The sequence below is a fragment of the Momordica charantia genome, assembly GCF_013281855.1.
Source record: "Momordica charantia cultivar OHB3-1 chromosome 10 unlocalized genomic scaffold, Mcharantia_2.0 BLBB01000010.1, whole genome shotgun sequence".
Taxonomy (NCBI): Eukaryota; Viridiplantae; Streptophyta; class Magnoliopsida; order Cucurbitales; family Cucurbitaceae; genus Momordica; species Momordica charantia.
In genome coordinates, this window is record NW_028275158.1 from 2,282,527 (window position 1) to 2,300,828 (window position 18,302).

The 18,302-nt window shown below is 30.9% G+C and overlaps 2 protein-coding genes across 2 annotated transcripts; both read right to left on the reverse strand.

The window, feature by feature from the left end:
- Positions 1 to 4,793: 4,793 nt before the first annotated feature.
- Positions 4,794 to 7,421, reverse strand: LOC111011505 (ribonuclease 2). The gene is made up of 8 exons (XM_088116863.1): positions 7,194 to 7,421; positions 6,863 to 6,891; positions 6,691 to 6,764; positions 5,955 to 6,186; positions 5,724 to 5,815; positions 5,438 to 5,602; positions 5,254 to 5,320; positions 4,794 to 5,070 (listed from the first exon to the last, which is right to left on the reverse strand). The coding sequence occupies exons 1-8, from the start codon at positions 7,391 to 7,393 to the stop codon at positions 5,009 to 5,011; spliced, it is 921 nt and encodes a 306-aa protein (XP_087972989.1). The 5' UTR covers positions 7,394 to 7,421; the 3' UTR covers positions 4,794 to 5,008.
- Positions 7,422 to 15,024: 7,603 nt separating this feature from the next.
- Positions 15,025 to 18,035, reverse strand: LOC111011504 (ribonuclease 2). Its single transcript, XM_022285293.2, has 9 exons — positions 17,471 to 18,035; positions 17,063 to 17,091; positions 16,895 to 16,968; positions 16,304 to 16,405; positions 16,175 to 16,178; positions 15,974 to 16,065; positions 15,539 to 15,703; positions 15,372 to 15,438; positions 15,025 to 15,252 (listed from the first exon to the last, which is right to left on the reverse strand). Exons 1-9 carry the CDS (start codon positions 17,683 to 17,685, stop codon positions 15,194 to 15,196), a joined length of 807 nt encoding a protein of 268 aa, XP_022140985.1. The 5' UTR covers positions 17,686 to 18,035; the 3' UTR covers positions 15,025 to 15,193.
- Between the last annotated feature and the right edge of the window lie 267 nt (positions 18,036 to 18,302).

Sequence of the window (18,302 nt, forward strand, 5' to 3'; positions counted from 1 at the left end):
TGTGAATAATTCAAATCTGTGTCTTTCACAAAAGATTTCTGTCTACTTTAGTCAGGTACAAATGCCCTTAACACTAAATGAATTATGCTCGAGTTAATGATTTTTTATTAACAAAAGTCTAGCTCAATAATAAATGCATACACTCATTTTCTCGAGTTCGAAAATTCAAAATTTCAATTTCTACTTTTTTTTTTTTAAATTTTTTTTCCTATTTTGCAAAATTCAAAACTAAACTTAACCAGCGCGCAATTTTATTCATATCCTGAGAAATGGCAAAGGATGAAGATGAAGAAGAAAATTGAGAAACAGCAGCAGAAGCAGACCAAGTTGTGGATGCTGATTTTTTAATTTTTAGAATAAATGTATGTAAAAAAGCTGCTATTGGAATATTGGATAATGTTTCTCGAAAGGACTTTTTTGTGGTTAAATTAGAAAATATATAGACATAGCCCTTTTTACATATTATATTAGTTTTTAATATGATATATAAATATTAGCTAATTTTAATATCAATGGGAGAATGTGAAGGTTGTAATTGGAGAGATAGTTTTTAGTCTTTGGGTAACTGATTTTTTATTTTGTATTTTTTAAATTAAAAGTTCGTTTTTACAAATGTAACTTTATCGGTTGGAAATAATGATCAGTCTAGTTCTCAATTCGATGATTATTAGCAAGATTTTAAATATCGATGTCGATGAAAATATTGAAGTCTCATTTTTATGGAAATGTCGATAAAATGTAAATGTCGAAGAACATTTTTAAATCGATGTGTGAAACAATCATAAGATTGTGAGTTCGAATCCATACCTCCACATATTATTATACTGAAAAAAAAAGTTATTTTCGATGTTAACATAAATTGAGACATGTTAGCAAGTTGGTGTCCGCAAGAGGAGGTGTTAAAGCATTGGAATAAAATGGTTGAAACTCGATGCTTGAAATCATTAATAGAAGGGAAGGAAAGGAAGTTGAAGGGAGAAGAAACCGCGTCAACCTCATAAGATTATTCATTTTAATGATACGAAAAAGTTACTTTTCGAAATATTAAAGTATCTCGACCATCAACTACTTAAAAAGCATCATAAACTACTTGAGATATATATCATTGATAAAAATTTTTTAGTATGAAACTGTCTTTTGATGGTTCGTGCATACGAAAATTCAATATATTGAGGAGGACAGTTTCATACCAGAAGGTGATCGGAAAAAACTTTGATATTTGTAGAATTTAATATTTCCATTAATATTAAGTTATATGGTTTGTAGATAATATTATTATATATTTTTCATCCTTCTACTTATACAAGGAAGGAGACGGGGGCATTATGGTAATTCGAGTACATTCCTTGGCCATAATTGTCCATTTTTCAGGTATGATTGAGATATTTTATTTGGGAGCCGACAAACGTGGTGGCCGAATCTGATTGGCTGTACGAATCTGCACAAAACCACGTGGTTCCAAAGGAGGAGAAAATAATGTAAGACATATGTGTTAAAAGAAACGAAATAGAAAAAATAACAAATAAAAATTTCATTAAATTGTTACCCTCACAAACACAAATCTAATAACATATTTGCACCGATGTTATTCCTTAATTATAATTGGCATATAAAATCTAATTCAAATAATATAATATAAATTAAATCTAATTCAAATAATATATAATTCAAAAAATATTATCATTCTATTCTATACCTCATTCTTATTTGGAGTTTGAATTTGATTTTTATTTGATTTTTAAAGTTTTCAAAATCGTACTTTTAGTTGTTTTTTTAATCTTTTAAGTTAAGTTATAGTTAATTGAGATTAGCGGAAAGATGATCATATAGAATCAACATAAACATTTTTAAAGAGTGGGTGACATTTTATTAGCTTTTAGTTAAATTACAAATGTGGTCTCCATGATTTGGCTAACATTTCATTTTGGTCTTGAGATTAAAAGTTTTTATTTAGTAAGAGTTTAAGCTTAATTTCAATTTGGTGGGTTTAATTTCAATTTACTTCTTATGATTTTAAAAGTATTAATTTGGTATTTATGGTTTAACCAAACTATAAGAATCAAATTTAAACTAAAACGATAGGAACCAACTAAAATTTTACCCTTTCGAGGATAATAGATCATTTAAAGAATTTGACATTTAAAAGTGGGCAGGTTCTTGACACATCACAGTTAAAAAGTATCAATCATTTTCATAAGAAATGAAGAAAAAACCATAGATTGAACTTCTAACTTTCTAAGAGACGAACAATGTGCGTTAACTGTCGCGCTATACTCATATTGTCGTAAACACTTAAATATTATTTTTTAAAAACTTTTTTTATCACTAAAATCAGTAATTGACATATATCTCCATGGATTGTAAGTCGATTTCCACCACCTACGTTGTAGTGATTTGTGAATAGAGCTGGCTTTTAATAGCCATTACTCTTTTTTAAAAGTTTAAAAGAACATGTATTATGTTTCGAAATGACATCAATAGAAGAAAATTAATCGAAGAAAATGCTTGTTTTAGCTGTCAATCTTAAACCTTCTTCTTTCTTTTCTCTTTACTACCTATTATATTATGTTGAGGTTTTTAGCACCAATATGACATATCTTTTGTATTTTTTTTTTCCTTAAATAATAGTTTCTTCTTTTAATTTTAAGTACAATAATACGGGTGGATGAAATTTTAAATTTACGACCAAGATAAGAGATACACATCTTAATTAGTTGAGCTATACTCCAACTCTAATAATTTCCTCTCTATGCTAATACCACCATTAATTTTGTTGATATATTTTAAAATAAACTCAGAAAATAAAGTTTAGAATGTACATCGGATTAAGATACCAGTTCAAATCTCCACCCTACATATTATACTAATTAAAAAACAAGATTAAGTCTGAATGTACTTTCTCATTCTATCCAAATAGGACTTACGTGGCATACACTCAATAGATTCTAGGATGAGATTGCATTATCTTCGTGCCAATTCAATCATTGATATGCAAATGAGTAAATAAATGTAAATAATTCATACCATCGTCGTCCTTCATTCAAAGTTTCTCTCTATTTTGTCCACTCTCCAGAAAGCAACTATGTTAGAGTCAAAATAATTCTCCACCAACGAAACATAACTTAGCAGTAAAGACCTATTTTTTAATCCCCACATTTTATATTTGTTGTACTAAATAAATAAAAAAGAAAGTTAACCATCATTCTTTAAGTCATTTATTAAAACTATTAAACTAGTATTAAATTAGTAAAATGGTGCTACGTAGGTTACACGAGAAAAGAGTTTTCCTCTAAGTTAAATTAATATCTTTGTTTGTATGTGCAACCGTACATCTCTTCAATATAACTAAACTCATGCTCTTTCTTAAAACCTCTCTTTGTTTGGCGATGTTGTATAAAGTCGAGAGATTTAATAGATTAGACTTGAAATAATTGAGAACTAAGTTCACAATTCAACCTTGTTTTAGTGTCAATAGGTCGGTATATTGTCAGCGACTCAAGTGAAAGAAGGAATAAGAAAGAAAAAACAAATTAAAGTAACTTAATTAACATACTGCCCCAGTGGTAACATGTTTCAAATGGCCATTAAATTATTGAAATGATATATATTGATCTTAACAAATGTCACATTTATCTTGTTTAATGTTTGCAGATGAATCTATCATATGGATAATTAATGGCAATATCATTTATGCATTAAGGTATATTTAATTCCTTTCTAACATATATGTTAGAGTATATTTAATTTCTGTTTGAATAAATTATAAGTTTTGTCCGTCAATGAAAGATTTTAACGGATCAATAAACTTTCAATTTTGTGTCCGGTAAATTCTATCAATATTGGCACCAAAAAAAAGATGTTATAACTAGTTTGCAAATTCTACAAATATTTTCACACGGAAAATTAGTTTGCAAATGTAAATTACTTATTTACTAATTTTGTATTATTGATAAAGTATATTATTGGTATATATAATATAAAGTATATTCTATCTATCTGACAAAATTTTGTTGTTGATGTATCAATATGACGTCTATCAACGATTTATAATTTTTGTATATTGATAAAATTTATTAGTGATATACCAATATAACTACTATTAATGATATATGTTAATATAAAGTATATCAATTCTAAGGATTATTCTGACGATCTAATAATTTTTCATATATATAATAATTAATTAAAAAATCAATTTTTACCCTAGAGCTTAACAAGGTGTATCAAATTTAACAGTAAATTTTCAATTCTCCCAACAAATTTCTTAAATGTTAATTCATTATTAATAATGTACTTTATAATAAAGATATCAATTAATAATCTGGACAACATTTCATTTCACACATTTCGACCTTATTATCTTGAAACATTCCATTTTTAGCCTTCTTTCATAAAAAGAAAAAAAGGAAGAAAATTGGAGATACTTATTAAAGAGTTGAGATTGATCCTTTTCATGGGAATGGTCTCAAATAATTTTGGGAACCAGTGGAAAATTTCAGGCACGTTTGATAACGTTTCTATTTCGTATTTCTCGTTTATAATTTTCTTAACAAATCTAAGTATTTTGCAACTAATTATGTTTCTTATTTTTCTTTTTTCGAGACATTCTCAAAATTCTATAAAAATTTTGAAAACAACTAAAACAAGTTTTTTTTTTCTTGTTTTGGTTTCTAATTTGTTCCAAAACACAAATAGAAATATTATTTTATCATACTTGAATCCATGGATGTTGGAGCTATGCAATTCAATTTTCTTTATTAAAAATGAAGAAACATAAACAAAAAATAAGAACGTTACCAAACGAGCCCTTCATTCCTCAAAATTAAAAACACATCCAATTCCAAATGATCATTTTATTTATCATCCACGACTCTTTTTACTTAGAAAAGCAAGTCCACATAATGGGGCCTTTCAACCAAATGAAAGTTCCAAAATTTCATGGTGAAAACTGAGATCATTAGCAAGAAATTGAAAGGATTTTCAATAACTTCTTGGCCCAAACACAAGTTTAGATAACTGCTTCAGCAATTTCAGCCATCCTTGGAATTGCTCCCTCACCCATGTAAGACTCTGCATTATATATACCATCAAACAGTATATATATATATTAAACAAGATTAAACTATTAACCGATAATATTTAACATTTAACATGATACGAAAGCAAGATGTTTTATGTGCTCAAATATGTGCGACGCATTATTTAACATTTGATGTGTTCGAATTCAGGTAAAAAAAATGAAAAAATCCTTACCCAATTGCTCAATTGTTGGGAGCTTAACTTTTTTAGGGCACGATTTTGTCTCGTCACAATTACGTGGCTGCAACCAGTAAATATTTCATCAATTGGTCACAAATTATGAAGATTTGATGGAATATGTAATCAATAGCTAGCTAATTAAATTTATGAATGAGTAAAAAAAAAGAAAAACATATACCTTAAATTTTTTGTCAAAGCATAGGTAGAGCTCCTTGATAATTCCCTTTTTACCACACATAATCTTTGGAGTTCCTCCAAAAGCAAACTCAACTGCAGCCATGACATCATTTAAAGGATACTTTACAGTATCAGAAGCTACAATTCCAGCATTCTCCAGAGCTTTCTTGATAGTACAACAAACAAAAGTTTTATAAACGTTAAGGTTTCCGAAGAATTCACTCTAATCAATAAATCTATTGAAGAGAAGCCAACCAGAACATAGCTCAACTGATTACAGTACTTACAGTGACGTTGTGCGTGTTGAAAAGGCCGATGGCTGTGGAAAAGTAATTATATTGGCCCTCGATTACAGGAGCTGCGCAGGTTCCATGCTTCTCTGCACGAAAGAGTTCGAATTTCCCTTTTAAAGTGTTTTTTTTTTCACTTGTATTTAAAATTTTAACAAGAAAGAAAAACTTTTTAATTGCATTCTAAAAAACATCATAGAGATGAAAGGTGAAATTAGAAGCAATTACCATACTGCAGCAATATTGGCCACCATCCCAGCATACAACAAAACACACAAACTGGGATTAGGCTCAAATTCAAATTCAAAATTTCATAATTTGATAAATAAGCTAAGGAAAGGAAAAGAAGAATTTGAACCTCTTCAGCCCAAAATGATCCTTTTTTATTATTGCAGGATGTTACAGAACCACATCGATAACTTGGCCAAATCTCCGGAAGAATCTTCCTCAACACAAAAATCTACAAAGTGTAATTGGAATCATGTTATTCTTTAACATTAATGTCACCTTTTATCTTGTCTGCAAATCAATTAAAATCTACAATAATTCACAATTGCATATTTATCACTACATTTGCTTTTTTCTTTTTCTCTGTTTAGGTTAAATCATAGATTTGATCATGAACCGTCTTAATAAGTCGTCTTGGTCCATAAGATAGTCCTGGTCGGTAAGATGATAAATTGTCTTGAACTTTAAAAAGTTTCAAATAGGTCCATAAACTTTTGTTTTTTTATTACTGAGGAGTCGGCACAAAGAGGTCGATATAAACTTGTTAGAATGCGTGCTTTAAGAGTTATATGTTTATTCCGTCCCTATTTCTAAAAGTTTATACTTAGACGTATTTAGACTTTTGATTTCGTGTCTAGTAAATTTCTGCCGTGGTATGCAAAAATAAAATAAAATATTAGTACGAGAAAATATATAAAAGTTAAAGGAGAAATAGGTGGTACGATGAGAAAATGACCTCATTTTCATTAAAGCTTTCATCAGTGCAACATGAAGGCCATCCTTTGACTTCATACTGAGGCCACAGCCCATCTGCCGTTACACACATTAATTATATAATTATGTTATTCAAAACACTTTTAAATTATATCTTAAAAACAAATCCAACGGCTGATGTTTTTTTTACTTACGAATTGTAAATTGAGTGGGAGTCTGAGATCTACACACAGAAAAAAAAAATGGTTAAAGAAATTAACTCAACCTCGCGACTGAAACATTAAAAACAAAACAGAGGTTAATATTCAATATATGAATTAAATTTATCAATCCATTCACTTAAGTTTATTCATCTGGTATCAAGACGGCACGGTCTGTATTCGAACTCTTACCTTCCAATTTATAATGATTCTCACTTACAATATATAAATTAAATTTAAATTTACTTTACTCGAGAGTTTTAACTTTCGAGTTGGGGTTAGTTTATTCATTCTTTAAAAAAATTAAAAAAAAGTAGCAACTGACCCACGGCAGCAACCGTTGTCTTGGCAGCAATAACTTATGTTTTTGCAGGCACTGCCTGGCCATTGTAGAGCCAGCACAAAGTAGTCAAACTCCCGCTGATCTTTCGCAAACGCCGCCGTCTGCAGCTGTACAACTGCAACAACGAACACTGCCGCCGCTACCGCGGCCACGGAGTTGCTTCTGATGGAGAAATAACCCATTTTCTTTTCTTATTTTTTTTGTGCGGAGGTCTGGTTTTTCATCCTCCTACTTATACAAGGAAGGAGACGGGGGCATTTTTGGTAATTCTAGTGCTTTCCATGGGCGTAAATGTCTTTTCTTCGGTATGATTGAGATATTTTTGTCGTGGTGATCAACACGTTCTCCTGGATAGGGTCCCCGAGTTCTCGCATTCCACCACACAAAAACACACACGTGAATTTGAACCGAAAAGAAAAAAAGAGTTTAGATACCATTTCGATAGTATATTATTTATTTATTTATTTTGTTCTGGAGTCGATATTGTCTGGCATTCGGATTTTTATAATTGAAGTTCGTTGCTTTTATTGAGCAACAAAAGACCTTTTAAGTCTTTACCACTAGTAGTCTTTGGAATAGTTTTTTAAAAAGTATTTGGTTCCTCAACGATGATGATCAAATCTTGTTTTTATTACAATTAAAAAATTGACAACTCGTTAATATTTATAAAAAAGTCTCTAATTTTACATTTATCTCTTTTAATTGTTAAACATGTAAGGATTGTAATTAACACAAGATTCTTCCTTACCGTTAAGGAGTTAAATATTTTCCTAATTTTTTAGATATTGTACTTTCTAAACGTCTATTTTGGTCTCTATAATTCTAAAGATCAACCAATTCGGTGTTTATTTGAAAAATTTTAACACAACTTTAATACTCAATAAAAGCTCTTTACATTTTTGAAGTTTTATTTTTTATTATTTTCTTATTACAAATTTTGAGCAATGTTTCAATTTAGCTGAATGTTAATTTTTTTTTGTTGAAAATAGTTTGAATGTTAATTTTAGTTTTAATTTAGTTCCTATGATTTAAGATATTTTAATTTGGTCAAACTCCACTAATCTTGGGTTAATTGATTTTATCAAGACTCATGGCTGAGCAGAAAATATATCAAAGAAAATAGAGGAGTTGTTTTCCTGAATAAAATACAATTTAGAGATGACTTTTAAAACGTAACCAAAAAAGTATGAGAATTAAATTAAAACCTAATTAAGTCTAAATCGTAGAAACCAATTTGTAATTTAACCTTGATTGTTTAAAATGAATCTTCGCAGTTTATGTGACATTTCTATCTTTCTCTTCCCTTTGTCATTTTAATAACTTTTCTTAATTTGTAATTTAACTTAAACTATGATAAATCCCCAAACCACGTGTAGTACTAACTAGGGCTTACGTGGCATATACTTCATGGCTTTAAAGAGCCCATTATCTTCTTGCCAGGTCAATTATTACTGCATATAAATAATTCAAATAAGTGGTCCTTCTTCAAAGATTTTCTCTCCCTTCTATCACCAATAGAAATTCGACCTTTTGTGACGGCATTATCTTCCTGTCAAGTCAATTATTAGTGCAGTACAAATAGTTCAAATAGGTGGTCCTTCATTAAAGATTATCTCTCTTTGTAACCAAAAATGTAAAATACATGAATAGGGATAGCAGCGAGAGAGAATGACATTAACCGCAATTGAATTACGTTCAATGATCGTTTACCAACCAAGAACGCAACTCAACAACAAAGACATGTACTCTTTTCTTTGAAGTAGGAAGTTCAAATTACCAAAAGGGTGTCACGTGGGCTATATAGGAGAAGAGCCTTACTCTGTGCGGTGGGACGCTACTTGGTGCCTTTTAAATCAAAAGTTTAATGTTTATTTTATTTCTCTCTATATTTTTAATTCTTAGATTATATAAAAAATTATTTCAGTTTTTTAGATTATTTTTTTAGATAAAACATTCAATGCAATGTGTCGGTGAGTAAAATACACATGGTTAAGGATTCCACATTGAAAATATAAATAACTTAAAAAAGATTTATAATAGATGTGAACTATCCCTTTTATTGCCAATTATTTTTAAGATGAAATTTCATGAATATTGATAATGATCAAACTAGCTTCAGATCAAAAAATGGGATCCAACCAAATTCGATAAGTAGAAATGGACTACCTTTCTTATGGTCAACTCATTTTGAGATTGAAATCGGTGAATACCGTAAATATGTTAACATGAAAACATTCAAAAAAAAAAATTGTTGATTTTTCTCAAATCATTATTAATAGAATCCACTGGAAGCTGCTATTTGTCCATTTCACAATGGAGAGCTGTCGTTTTGCTGTTGGAGTTTGTCTCCCAAATTATTGAAGATTATGAACTTTAAGATTTTGAAGTCATTAATTTGATTTATAATATTTAGGGTAGAAATATATATAAAATTTAGTTCATGAAGTATAATAATTTAGAAGTTTTGGTCTGATGACGTGATATTTAAAAATAGGAGAGGAATACAGTCAAACCTACCCTCCGTAAATATTATATTTATTTCTAATTCAATTAAACTATCAATTTGATACATTGCTTTATCCGATTAAAAAATTTACTCAATAAATTAAATAATATCTTTGTCTATGTACCAACAAGATATTATTTAATTTATGCGATGTCATAAAGTTGAGAGATTTAATAGAATATATGTTTAGTCTTAAAAGGTCGAGATACGATAACGACTTGGTGGTCGAGGGAGCTCTCAAGAGAGTATGAAAATTGGAGATTTATCAAATATGGAAAGGAGCTGATTCATCATTTTCATAGAAATTGGTCTCAAATTTGCTAATATTTTCAATTTTATTTATTTATTTTGAGTACAACAAAAATAACTTAGACATTTTACTAGTCACGGATCAATTGATCGAAAAGGAAGCAATTTTACTGACATTTACACAAATGATCTTATTGAAGGTTTTCTCATTCAATATAAGAATTTCCATCTCTCCCACCTTTTATTTGTCGATGATATATTAGTGTTCTTTACTGCTTATGAGACCAAGCTCCAGAATCTTTATTACCTACTGAAGTCTTTTGAACTAACTTCTAGCCTCAACATCAATATCCAAAAATCCTCATCTTCCGATATCAATATATGAGCTGAAGATCTCCCCCATCTAGCTAGAATATGGGATTGCTCAATTATTTCTCTTCCAATTAATCAGCTGGGGATGCCATTGGGAGGTAATAATCCAAAGGTTTCATATTTTTGGGATCCGATCATCGAGCGAGTTCACAAGAAACTTGAAAGTTAGAAATACTCTTACATATCAAAAGGTACTCTTACATATCAAAAGGTGGTCACCTAACTCTCATTCAATAACAGTTTGTCAACTAATTACCTATCGATCTTCAAAGCCCCCAGTCAAGTTACTAAAGCACTTGAAAAGCTTATAAAGGAGGATCTTCAAAGCCCCCATATTTACATCCTCTTTTACACAGCCATCTGATTCTAAAGGCCCTGATAAAATCATTTGGAGAGCTATTTCTAATGGAGCATTTTCTGTACAGGATATGAAATTCCTCCTATCATTTTCTGTGCAGGATATGAAATTCCTCCTATCAGGACCGTCACAAATTGATCAATCAATTTTCTTTGATAATTTTTTGAGCCTCCTCATTCTGAACAAAATGCAAATTCTTTCTTTGGTGCCTTCTCCATAGAGGTCTCAATACAGCAGATAAGATACAAGCTCGATTTCCATATTTTTCAGATACAAATTACTTTCCCTAGAACTATTAACAATTTTATTACCGAGTTTTTGTCAAAGCCTCTCAAAAGCCAGCGCGAAACGAAACCGACCACATTTTTTAGGCTCTTCCTTTTCCTTTTTGTATGTATGTTTCTCACATACCTCTTAATGAAATGGTACCTCTTTCTCGAAAAAAATATTTTGAGTACAATATATGAGTTGGAGATTCGAACTCACATCTTTGTGGTCGGAAATCGATGTCTAATCAATTGAGCTATGTTCAAATTGATAATTCAAGTTTATTAAATCTTAATAAAATGTTAGATTGTAAATGCATTGAGAAGGTCGACCAATCCTTCTTCTTAATGCAGCTAATTAATATGATTTAGCTTGACGATTATGACATCTTACACATTCTCTAGATGTTAGAGTTAGGTTCAATCTTTCATCCGACCTACCTTTGTTATACTAAAAAAATCCTTTCTAATGCAAACTCCAAACCCAATGTAAAGAAATTAAAAACGCATCCAATTTTATGAGTAAATAGATATTTTAGTCCCTAATATTTTAGAGTTTTTTCAATTAGGTTCTAACCTGTTAATTAAGTTTCAATTTCATCTTCAATGTATTGATTTTTTCTTCCAATTAAGTTGTTATTTTTACACAACGTTAAAATTAGTTGACACAGATGATGTAACACGAAAATATATTTTTATTAATGGAGCCTAAAAGTACTCTTCATTTTATAGTCGATAAAATACAAAATTTACTCATTTTATACGATTTCTTATGCGGTAACCTATTGGACTCAAAATTACATTTTGCTATATAAAATTGCCTCTTAAATATTTTTGTGCCAAATCGAGTATAGCTACGCGATAATTGACATTATATATCTAATCAAGAAGTTGTAAGTTCGATCCCTTACTCCTCTTACCTGTACTAAAAAAAAATATTTGTTTGATAATAATAGAAAAATTCATAGAATTATTATTGGTAGATTCATTTTTTGCGATCTCTTTAATATTTAGTTATTGTGAGAACTTAATTGATAAAAAAAAAATAGTCAAACAAATATTTAGTCTTATTAATTTATTATTATTCACCACTGTAATGCTTAGAAAATAAGTTGAACCTCATTGAACCCAAAATGATCCATTGGTTTCATGGCAGGTTGTTGAAGAAGCACATTGAAGAGTTGGCCAATACTTCTCAATATCTTCACTTGCATATATTAAGGATATATATATTAAGCTCAAGAAAATTATTATTTACCTAGTTTAAATTATATAAGATAATGCAGTGGGAGAAAATTATAACTATTTATAAGACAAGCATTATGGGTAGCTCATCGATCTAAAGGAGCTAGTTTAAATCGAGAAAAATTGATTCAAATCTATAATGATCACTTACCTTAAATGTTTGAGGGTCAGACAACTATCCTATTAAATTAGTTGAGGTGTGCGTAAACTGACTCCGACACTGACAGAAAATATAATTTATAAGATAAGATCGTGGGTTACTTGGATTTGACTAAAAATTTCATCCGTGAGACATGAAGGCCATGTTTTATTATTATACTGAGGCCACAGCCCATCTGCCATATTAATATAATTATTAATTCAAACACTTACTCTTAAATCTATTTTATTTATTTTACAGCATCCATATCAAAATTAAATAATCCAGACCTCAGTTTTTCACTTAAGGATGGTAAACTCAGTGGGAGACTCGGCTCTGCAGATAGAAAATCATTAGATACGCATCATAAATCACTACTAAATTTAAAAGTTCAAGTTTATGGATCAGCACAAATTTAATTATTTATTATCCTCAAATCTAGTGGAAAAAATGAAATTTAACCTAAAATAAACAAGAAATAATACAATGGTTTGTTAAACTAAGACACTGACCCACGACAGCAGCCATTTGAGGGGCAACACTGCCATTGCAGGGCGAACAAAAAGTAGTCAAATTCCGGCTGCTCCCCGCCGTCCTCCGCGGTGGGCGCCCCCGGGTACGCTTTGATTTTGATGGAGAAAGAAGCCATTTTGGAAGCTGCAATTGGTAGTTCTCATGGTCAGAACTTCACATTTAAATAATAATAAAGAAAATTATTATTTACCTTAAGTTTTGATTGTTGATGGGCACTATTGTCATTTTGGTTAGGGTGATTTAAGACCTTTATTTTGGGAGCCAAGCCAACGGCCAAAGGCCAAATATGCTGGTTCGAAGGTCCTCTACAAGGATCTAATCTCATACACATCACACACAAAACCAACATGTGAATTTAAACGTGAACATGAAGCTGAAAAATCCATCGAATTGATCGAAACTTATCGAACTAACGAGAGTCGATTGGTTTGAGCACCAAATCACACGATGTCAATTACCATTAAACTATGCTCACTTTGACAAACCTAAACAATCTATTGTCATATAAGGCTACGTTAACCCAGAAGTTTAAGCTAGTAGGTTGAGTAAATTTAATTCATATATTGGATATCGCGATATCTATTTCCATAATCAAAGTGATAGTAAAATTCTTATTAGCTTATTTGAACCAATTTTATCAAAATTTTTATGTTTTGCATAATGTTGTCCAAACTTTTTGTTGATATTATTTTTATGTAAAATAATTAAAAATGTCAATTATATTACAATTATAGTTTCATTAACTAATTCTAAATATTTTCCTAATTTTCCTTGATTTTCAACTTTTTCTCGAAATTTTCATCTGTCTTTGACTTTTTTTTTTTAAAATACTACTTCTGGTATACCGCTAAAATAAATGGGAGTGAGCATAGACAATAATACCAAGTAAAATATCTCTCTTATATATATAATAATATAAACGTACTTGAACATATAACTATAAATACTAATAAAATATTTATAATATTTTCATACTCCGCTATTGACTGGTTCAACTGGTAAAATTTAGTTTGATTTAGTATATATTGTTACCGATCTAGTTTATATTTAAAATATTATATTAAAAGAAAGAAAAGTTTTTAATTGTCTATATTTAAATCTAGCTTGAGAATAGTCATTTTTGCTATCTAATGGTGATCACTTTTCAAAAAAGCTTGGTTGAAAAATGATGTGTCGTTACATAATTCCAAACAAATCCTTTTTTGAAAGAGTTTTCTAAGTAAATCTATATATTCCATTTTTTTTTAATCTTTTGTTAGTTCAACAATATTTGTTATATATATATATATATTCTATTCAGACGAGTTTGCATGCACCTTCACTAATCTCACACGGGACAATTGCATGACCATATTATATTTGGTTGTCAAGAAAATACATAAGAAATTAATTCCTAGATAGGTGACCATACGAGGTTTGAATTCATTCTCTCTAAACCTTTTTGAGTGAGGATTCGAGTAATGTATTCAAATTGAGTTATGCTCGGGTTGATTATTGTTTGAACAAAAAATTGACCAAACCTGCCTCAGCTCGGATAGAGGATGACCTGGAAGATGAGTTGGAAGTGTACCAAACAGGGGACCCTGAAATGTGAGACGAGCAGCTCTATTTATAGGTGTGAGCTTCTAACTGCAGTTGAGGAGTGGTTACAACCATCCCGCAAATCACGGCGAATTGTTTTGTGATATAGCTCATCTTTGTTGGCCGAGGTGAACTGTATGGCTGAAGTGAGCTTTATGGCCGAGCTACCTCTTATGGCCGAGGTGAACTCTATGGCCGAGCTAGCTCTTTAAGCCGAGCTAACTCTTACTGGTCCACATGCCACGTCGTTTTTATCACTCCCAACATCTATTATCTATTATTTATTGCTTTTAACACACCAACATATATAATATGTATATCTTTTAGTTTTTCTATAAACAATAATCGTTGGAGATGTCTCTCATTTTTGCTTGCAGAAACCTAGCATCTTCCTCAAATGTTAATTTGTTAATAATGTAAATACACACATATGAATTAATAAATTAAGGACCAAGACTTTATTTTATCATCTCTATCAGATCTATGTGGTGTTGTAATTCACCATAAAATGCACCTCTTTTAGCTTTCTTTCAAGGAGTGTATGAAAATTGGAGATTAATCAATGTATCAAACATAGAGATTCTTCCTAATTAATGCAAGAAATTAAAAACGCATCCCAATTCCATCGAATTGGTAATTATTTTATTTCTCACCATTACCCAATGAAAGTTCCAAATTTTTCATGGTGGGAATTGCAAACTGTTTAAAGGATTTCCAAATCCAAAAAGGAAGTTAGATAATTGCTTCAGCATCACCCATCCATGGAATTGCTCCCTCAACCTTATTAGCCTCTGCAATTATATATCACAAAACATAAAGGTTAAAAGAGAATAAACAAATTAAACAAGATTAAACCTATACCATATAACTTAGCTTAAACTTTTGGGTTAAAAGAAATAATTAAACTAACCCTGTGGCTCATATGTTGGGAGCTTGATGAAATCCGGGCATGAATTCGCAAGATCGCAATCACGTGGCTTCAACGAGGAAATTAAATTTGAAAAGTTAGCCAATTAAATTCATATCATAAAGCTTTTGGGTATGATTTTATGATGAAAACACAGAAATGAAATATACCTGAAAAGTTTTGTCAAAGCATAGCCAAAGTTCCTTAACAGCTCCCTTTTTGGCGCAGGAAATCTTGGGAGTTGCATTGAAAGCATCCTGAACTGCAGCTACCACATCTCCAAGGGCATACTTTTCAGTATCGGAAGCTACAAATCCAGCATCATTCAGAACTTTCTGGTAACAAAAAAATGGAAAAAGAGACCAAATTTTAAGACCATAATTCAATATCAACTTTGTCGGTGTTCATCGTAGGTTTATTATAACTCCTAGATCTTTAACATGCCCCTCAAAATTGTTCTGGTTCACCGATCTTGGTTAGATCTGATTTCTTGAGCCGGATGCTCGTTTAAGTCATTTTTATTTTGAACACGTGATCCTCTTCGAACTTCCATAATAATGAAAAATTTTATACACGTTATATGCACCAAAGATCTATTAGCTTACAGTGACATTGTACTTGGAGAAGATGGTGAGGGTTGTCAAAAAGTAATCAAATTCTCCCACAATTACAGGAGCTGCGCAAGTCCCATGCTTTTCTGCAAAGACAGATCAAAGAGAAGTAGAAACAAAATAAAAGATGAAGATCAAAAAATTAAACATTACAAATATATATTATGAAATATTGAAGAATATAATACGACTTACCATACTTCATGCACCAATGATAACATGTCAAATAATGGGCATCACACAACAAGAGAGAAACTTGGATGAGTCTCAAATTTTGGTTGATTTTCAGCTAAAGAAAGAAGAAGAGAGAGAGAATTTTGAAACCTCATGAGCCCAAAATGAGCCTTTGGTCCTATGGCAGGTTGATGTTGTCCCACATCGATAAGTTGGCCAATACTTTTGAATATCCTTATTCAAGCTAAGAATCTACACCATAGGAAAACAAATTAAAGGTTAATACTTTTGAAAACGATAGGGACATTTTAAAAGTGCATCAAAATAGATATTTTGAAAGTTCACAAACTAAAATAAACTAAAGTTAAAACTACTCATTTAAACCTATTTTTAAGCTGGTTAAATATTTAGCCATTAGCATTATTGGAAATGTTGTTGTGTTTTGTTCATTTTTTTAAAGTACAAACACGTGGGTGTAGGGAATTGAACTCACAATCTATTGATTGGAGAGATATATGTCAATTATCGTTGAGTTAGACTCGTTTTAACGATTTGTTCGTTTTATAAGTATGAAAACAAATTGGAAATGATACATTTTGTTCACCTTTAATTCGTTTTACAAAACTAGCATAATTTAAGTCGAAATCAAATTTAAATGTAGTATAAAATAAGACGAGCAAACACTTAAGTTATGTTTGAAAAGAGAGATGATTGTTGTGTGTGTGAGAGAGAGAGAGAGACCTCATTTTCACTGAAGCTTGCATCACTGCAACATGAAGGCCATCCTTTCTCTTCATACTGAGGCCACAGCCCATCTGCCACATTTAATTAATTATTCCACCACATAATTAAAACACTATTAATTAATTTAACTAAAACACTATTAATCAATTTAATTACACCACTTACGGATTGTAAATTCAGTGGGAGACTCAGCTCTGCAGACACACGAAAAAAAATCAGACAAAACAATCGTTAGCTTCAAAAAGTCAACTGAAACCAACCCCATCAAAAGAAAGAAAAAAAATCCAAAGATGAAGGTTTATCTAGATGAAGGTTAATTACGAGAAAAAGATAAAAGACTTAACCAGTGTTTATAATTGACATGATTTACTCTTCTCATAGTCAATTAGTTTTTAGATAAAACCTATGAATATCGATACGGTATTTGAGTCTAAAACACGTTTAAACGAGGATCTGACCACGATTAATGAACCAGAAGAGTCCCGACAATAAAAATTTCTAATAGACATTCATTATTCCTTCCGTTGTTAATTGATTTTTAGATGGAACCGCATGAATATTAATAAAACTCACCCGCGACAGCAACCGTTGGAGGGGCAACACTTTCCGGGATTTGTGCAGGAAGTGGCTGGCCATTGCAAGGCCAACACAAAGTAGTCGAACTCCCGCTGCTCCTCGCTGCCGGGGGCGGCGCCCGCTGCAAAGGCTGCAGCCTGCAACTGAAGAACAACAAGAAGGAACACGGTGGCCGCCGCCGTGGGGTTGCCTTTGATGGAGGAAGAAGCCATTTTTTTCGCAAAATAGGAAAGTAATCTGCTTTTGTACTACTGAAATCTGGCTTTCCAAATTCCATGCATCCTCGTACTTATACAAAGTAATCCGAGTTGTTTTTGGTGGGTAGAATTGTTCTTTAACTTCGTATCATTAATTAAGATGTATATAGTTTTATTTTTTTTTTGTGTTTTTTCTTCTTCCAAAATGTGATTAAGATATTTGGAAATTCAACGGTCGTGGGGTGCGAATCTGCTGATCCAATGCTCCAAGCTTTCACACACCACAATAGTTACACAAGCCCATGATGAAAGAAATAATTAAGGAAAAAAAAAGAGAGAGAACCAACCGTACCCATTCGATTAGATGGATATGGTGCATTGAATGGCTTCAAAGGAATTGAACGAGAGCCAGCCGTATGTGGTGAAAACTATCTTATGTATAATTTCTTCGAGAAGAAGGATAAGAAATTTCCATAGTTTCTCGAGAAAAATGATGGAAACGGTTTTGTAATCCAAATAGTAGAAATTCTAAAAACAACTTTTTTATATTTTCAATATTTTTAGATTTTGAATCTAGAACTCCAAAATCATAGCTGTATTTAAAAAACTAAAAACTTTGATTAATACGCTAT

What these genes read in the sequence shown, in the direction of transcription:
- LOC111011504 (XM_022285293.2), bottom strand. Translation starts at nt 17,685, where the DNA reads ATGGCTTCTTCCTCCATCAAAGGCAACCCCACGGCGGCGGCCACCGTG. An exon ending in TCCCACTGAATTTACAATCC is followed by an intron (nt 16,969 to 17,062) that starts GTAAGTGGTGTA and finishes TAAATGTGGCAG; the next exon opens with ATGGGCTGTGGCCTCAGTAT. An exon ending in GCTTTGACAAAACTTTTCAG is followed by an intron (nt 15,439 to 15,538) that starts GTATATTTCATT and finishes TCCTCGTTGAAG; the next exon opens with CCACGTGATTGCGATCTTGC.
- LOC111011505 (XM_088116863.1), bottom strand. Translation starts at nt 7,393, where the DNA reads ATGGGTTATTTCTCCATCAGAAGCAACTCCGTGGCCGCGGTAGCGGCG. An exon ending in GCCAATATTGCTGCAGTATG is followed by an intron (nt 5,816 to 5,954) that starts GTAATTGCTTCT and finishes TCTTTCGTGCAG; the next exon opens with AGAAGCATGGAACCTGCGCA. An exon ending in TCAACACGCACAACGTCACT is followed by an intron (nt 5,603 to 5,723) that starts GTAAGTACTGTA and finishes TGTACTATCAAG; the next exon opens with AAAGCTCTGGAGAATGCTGG.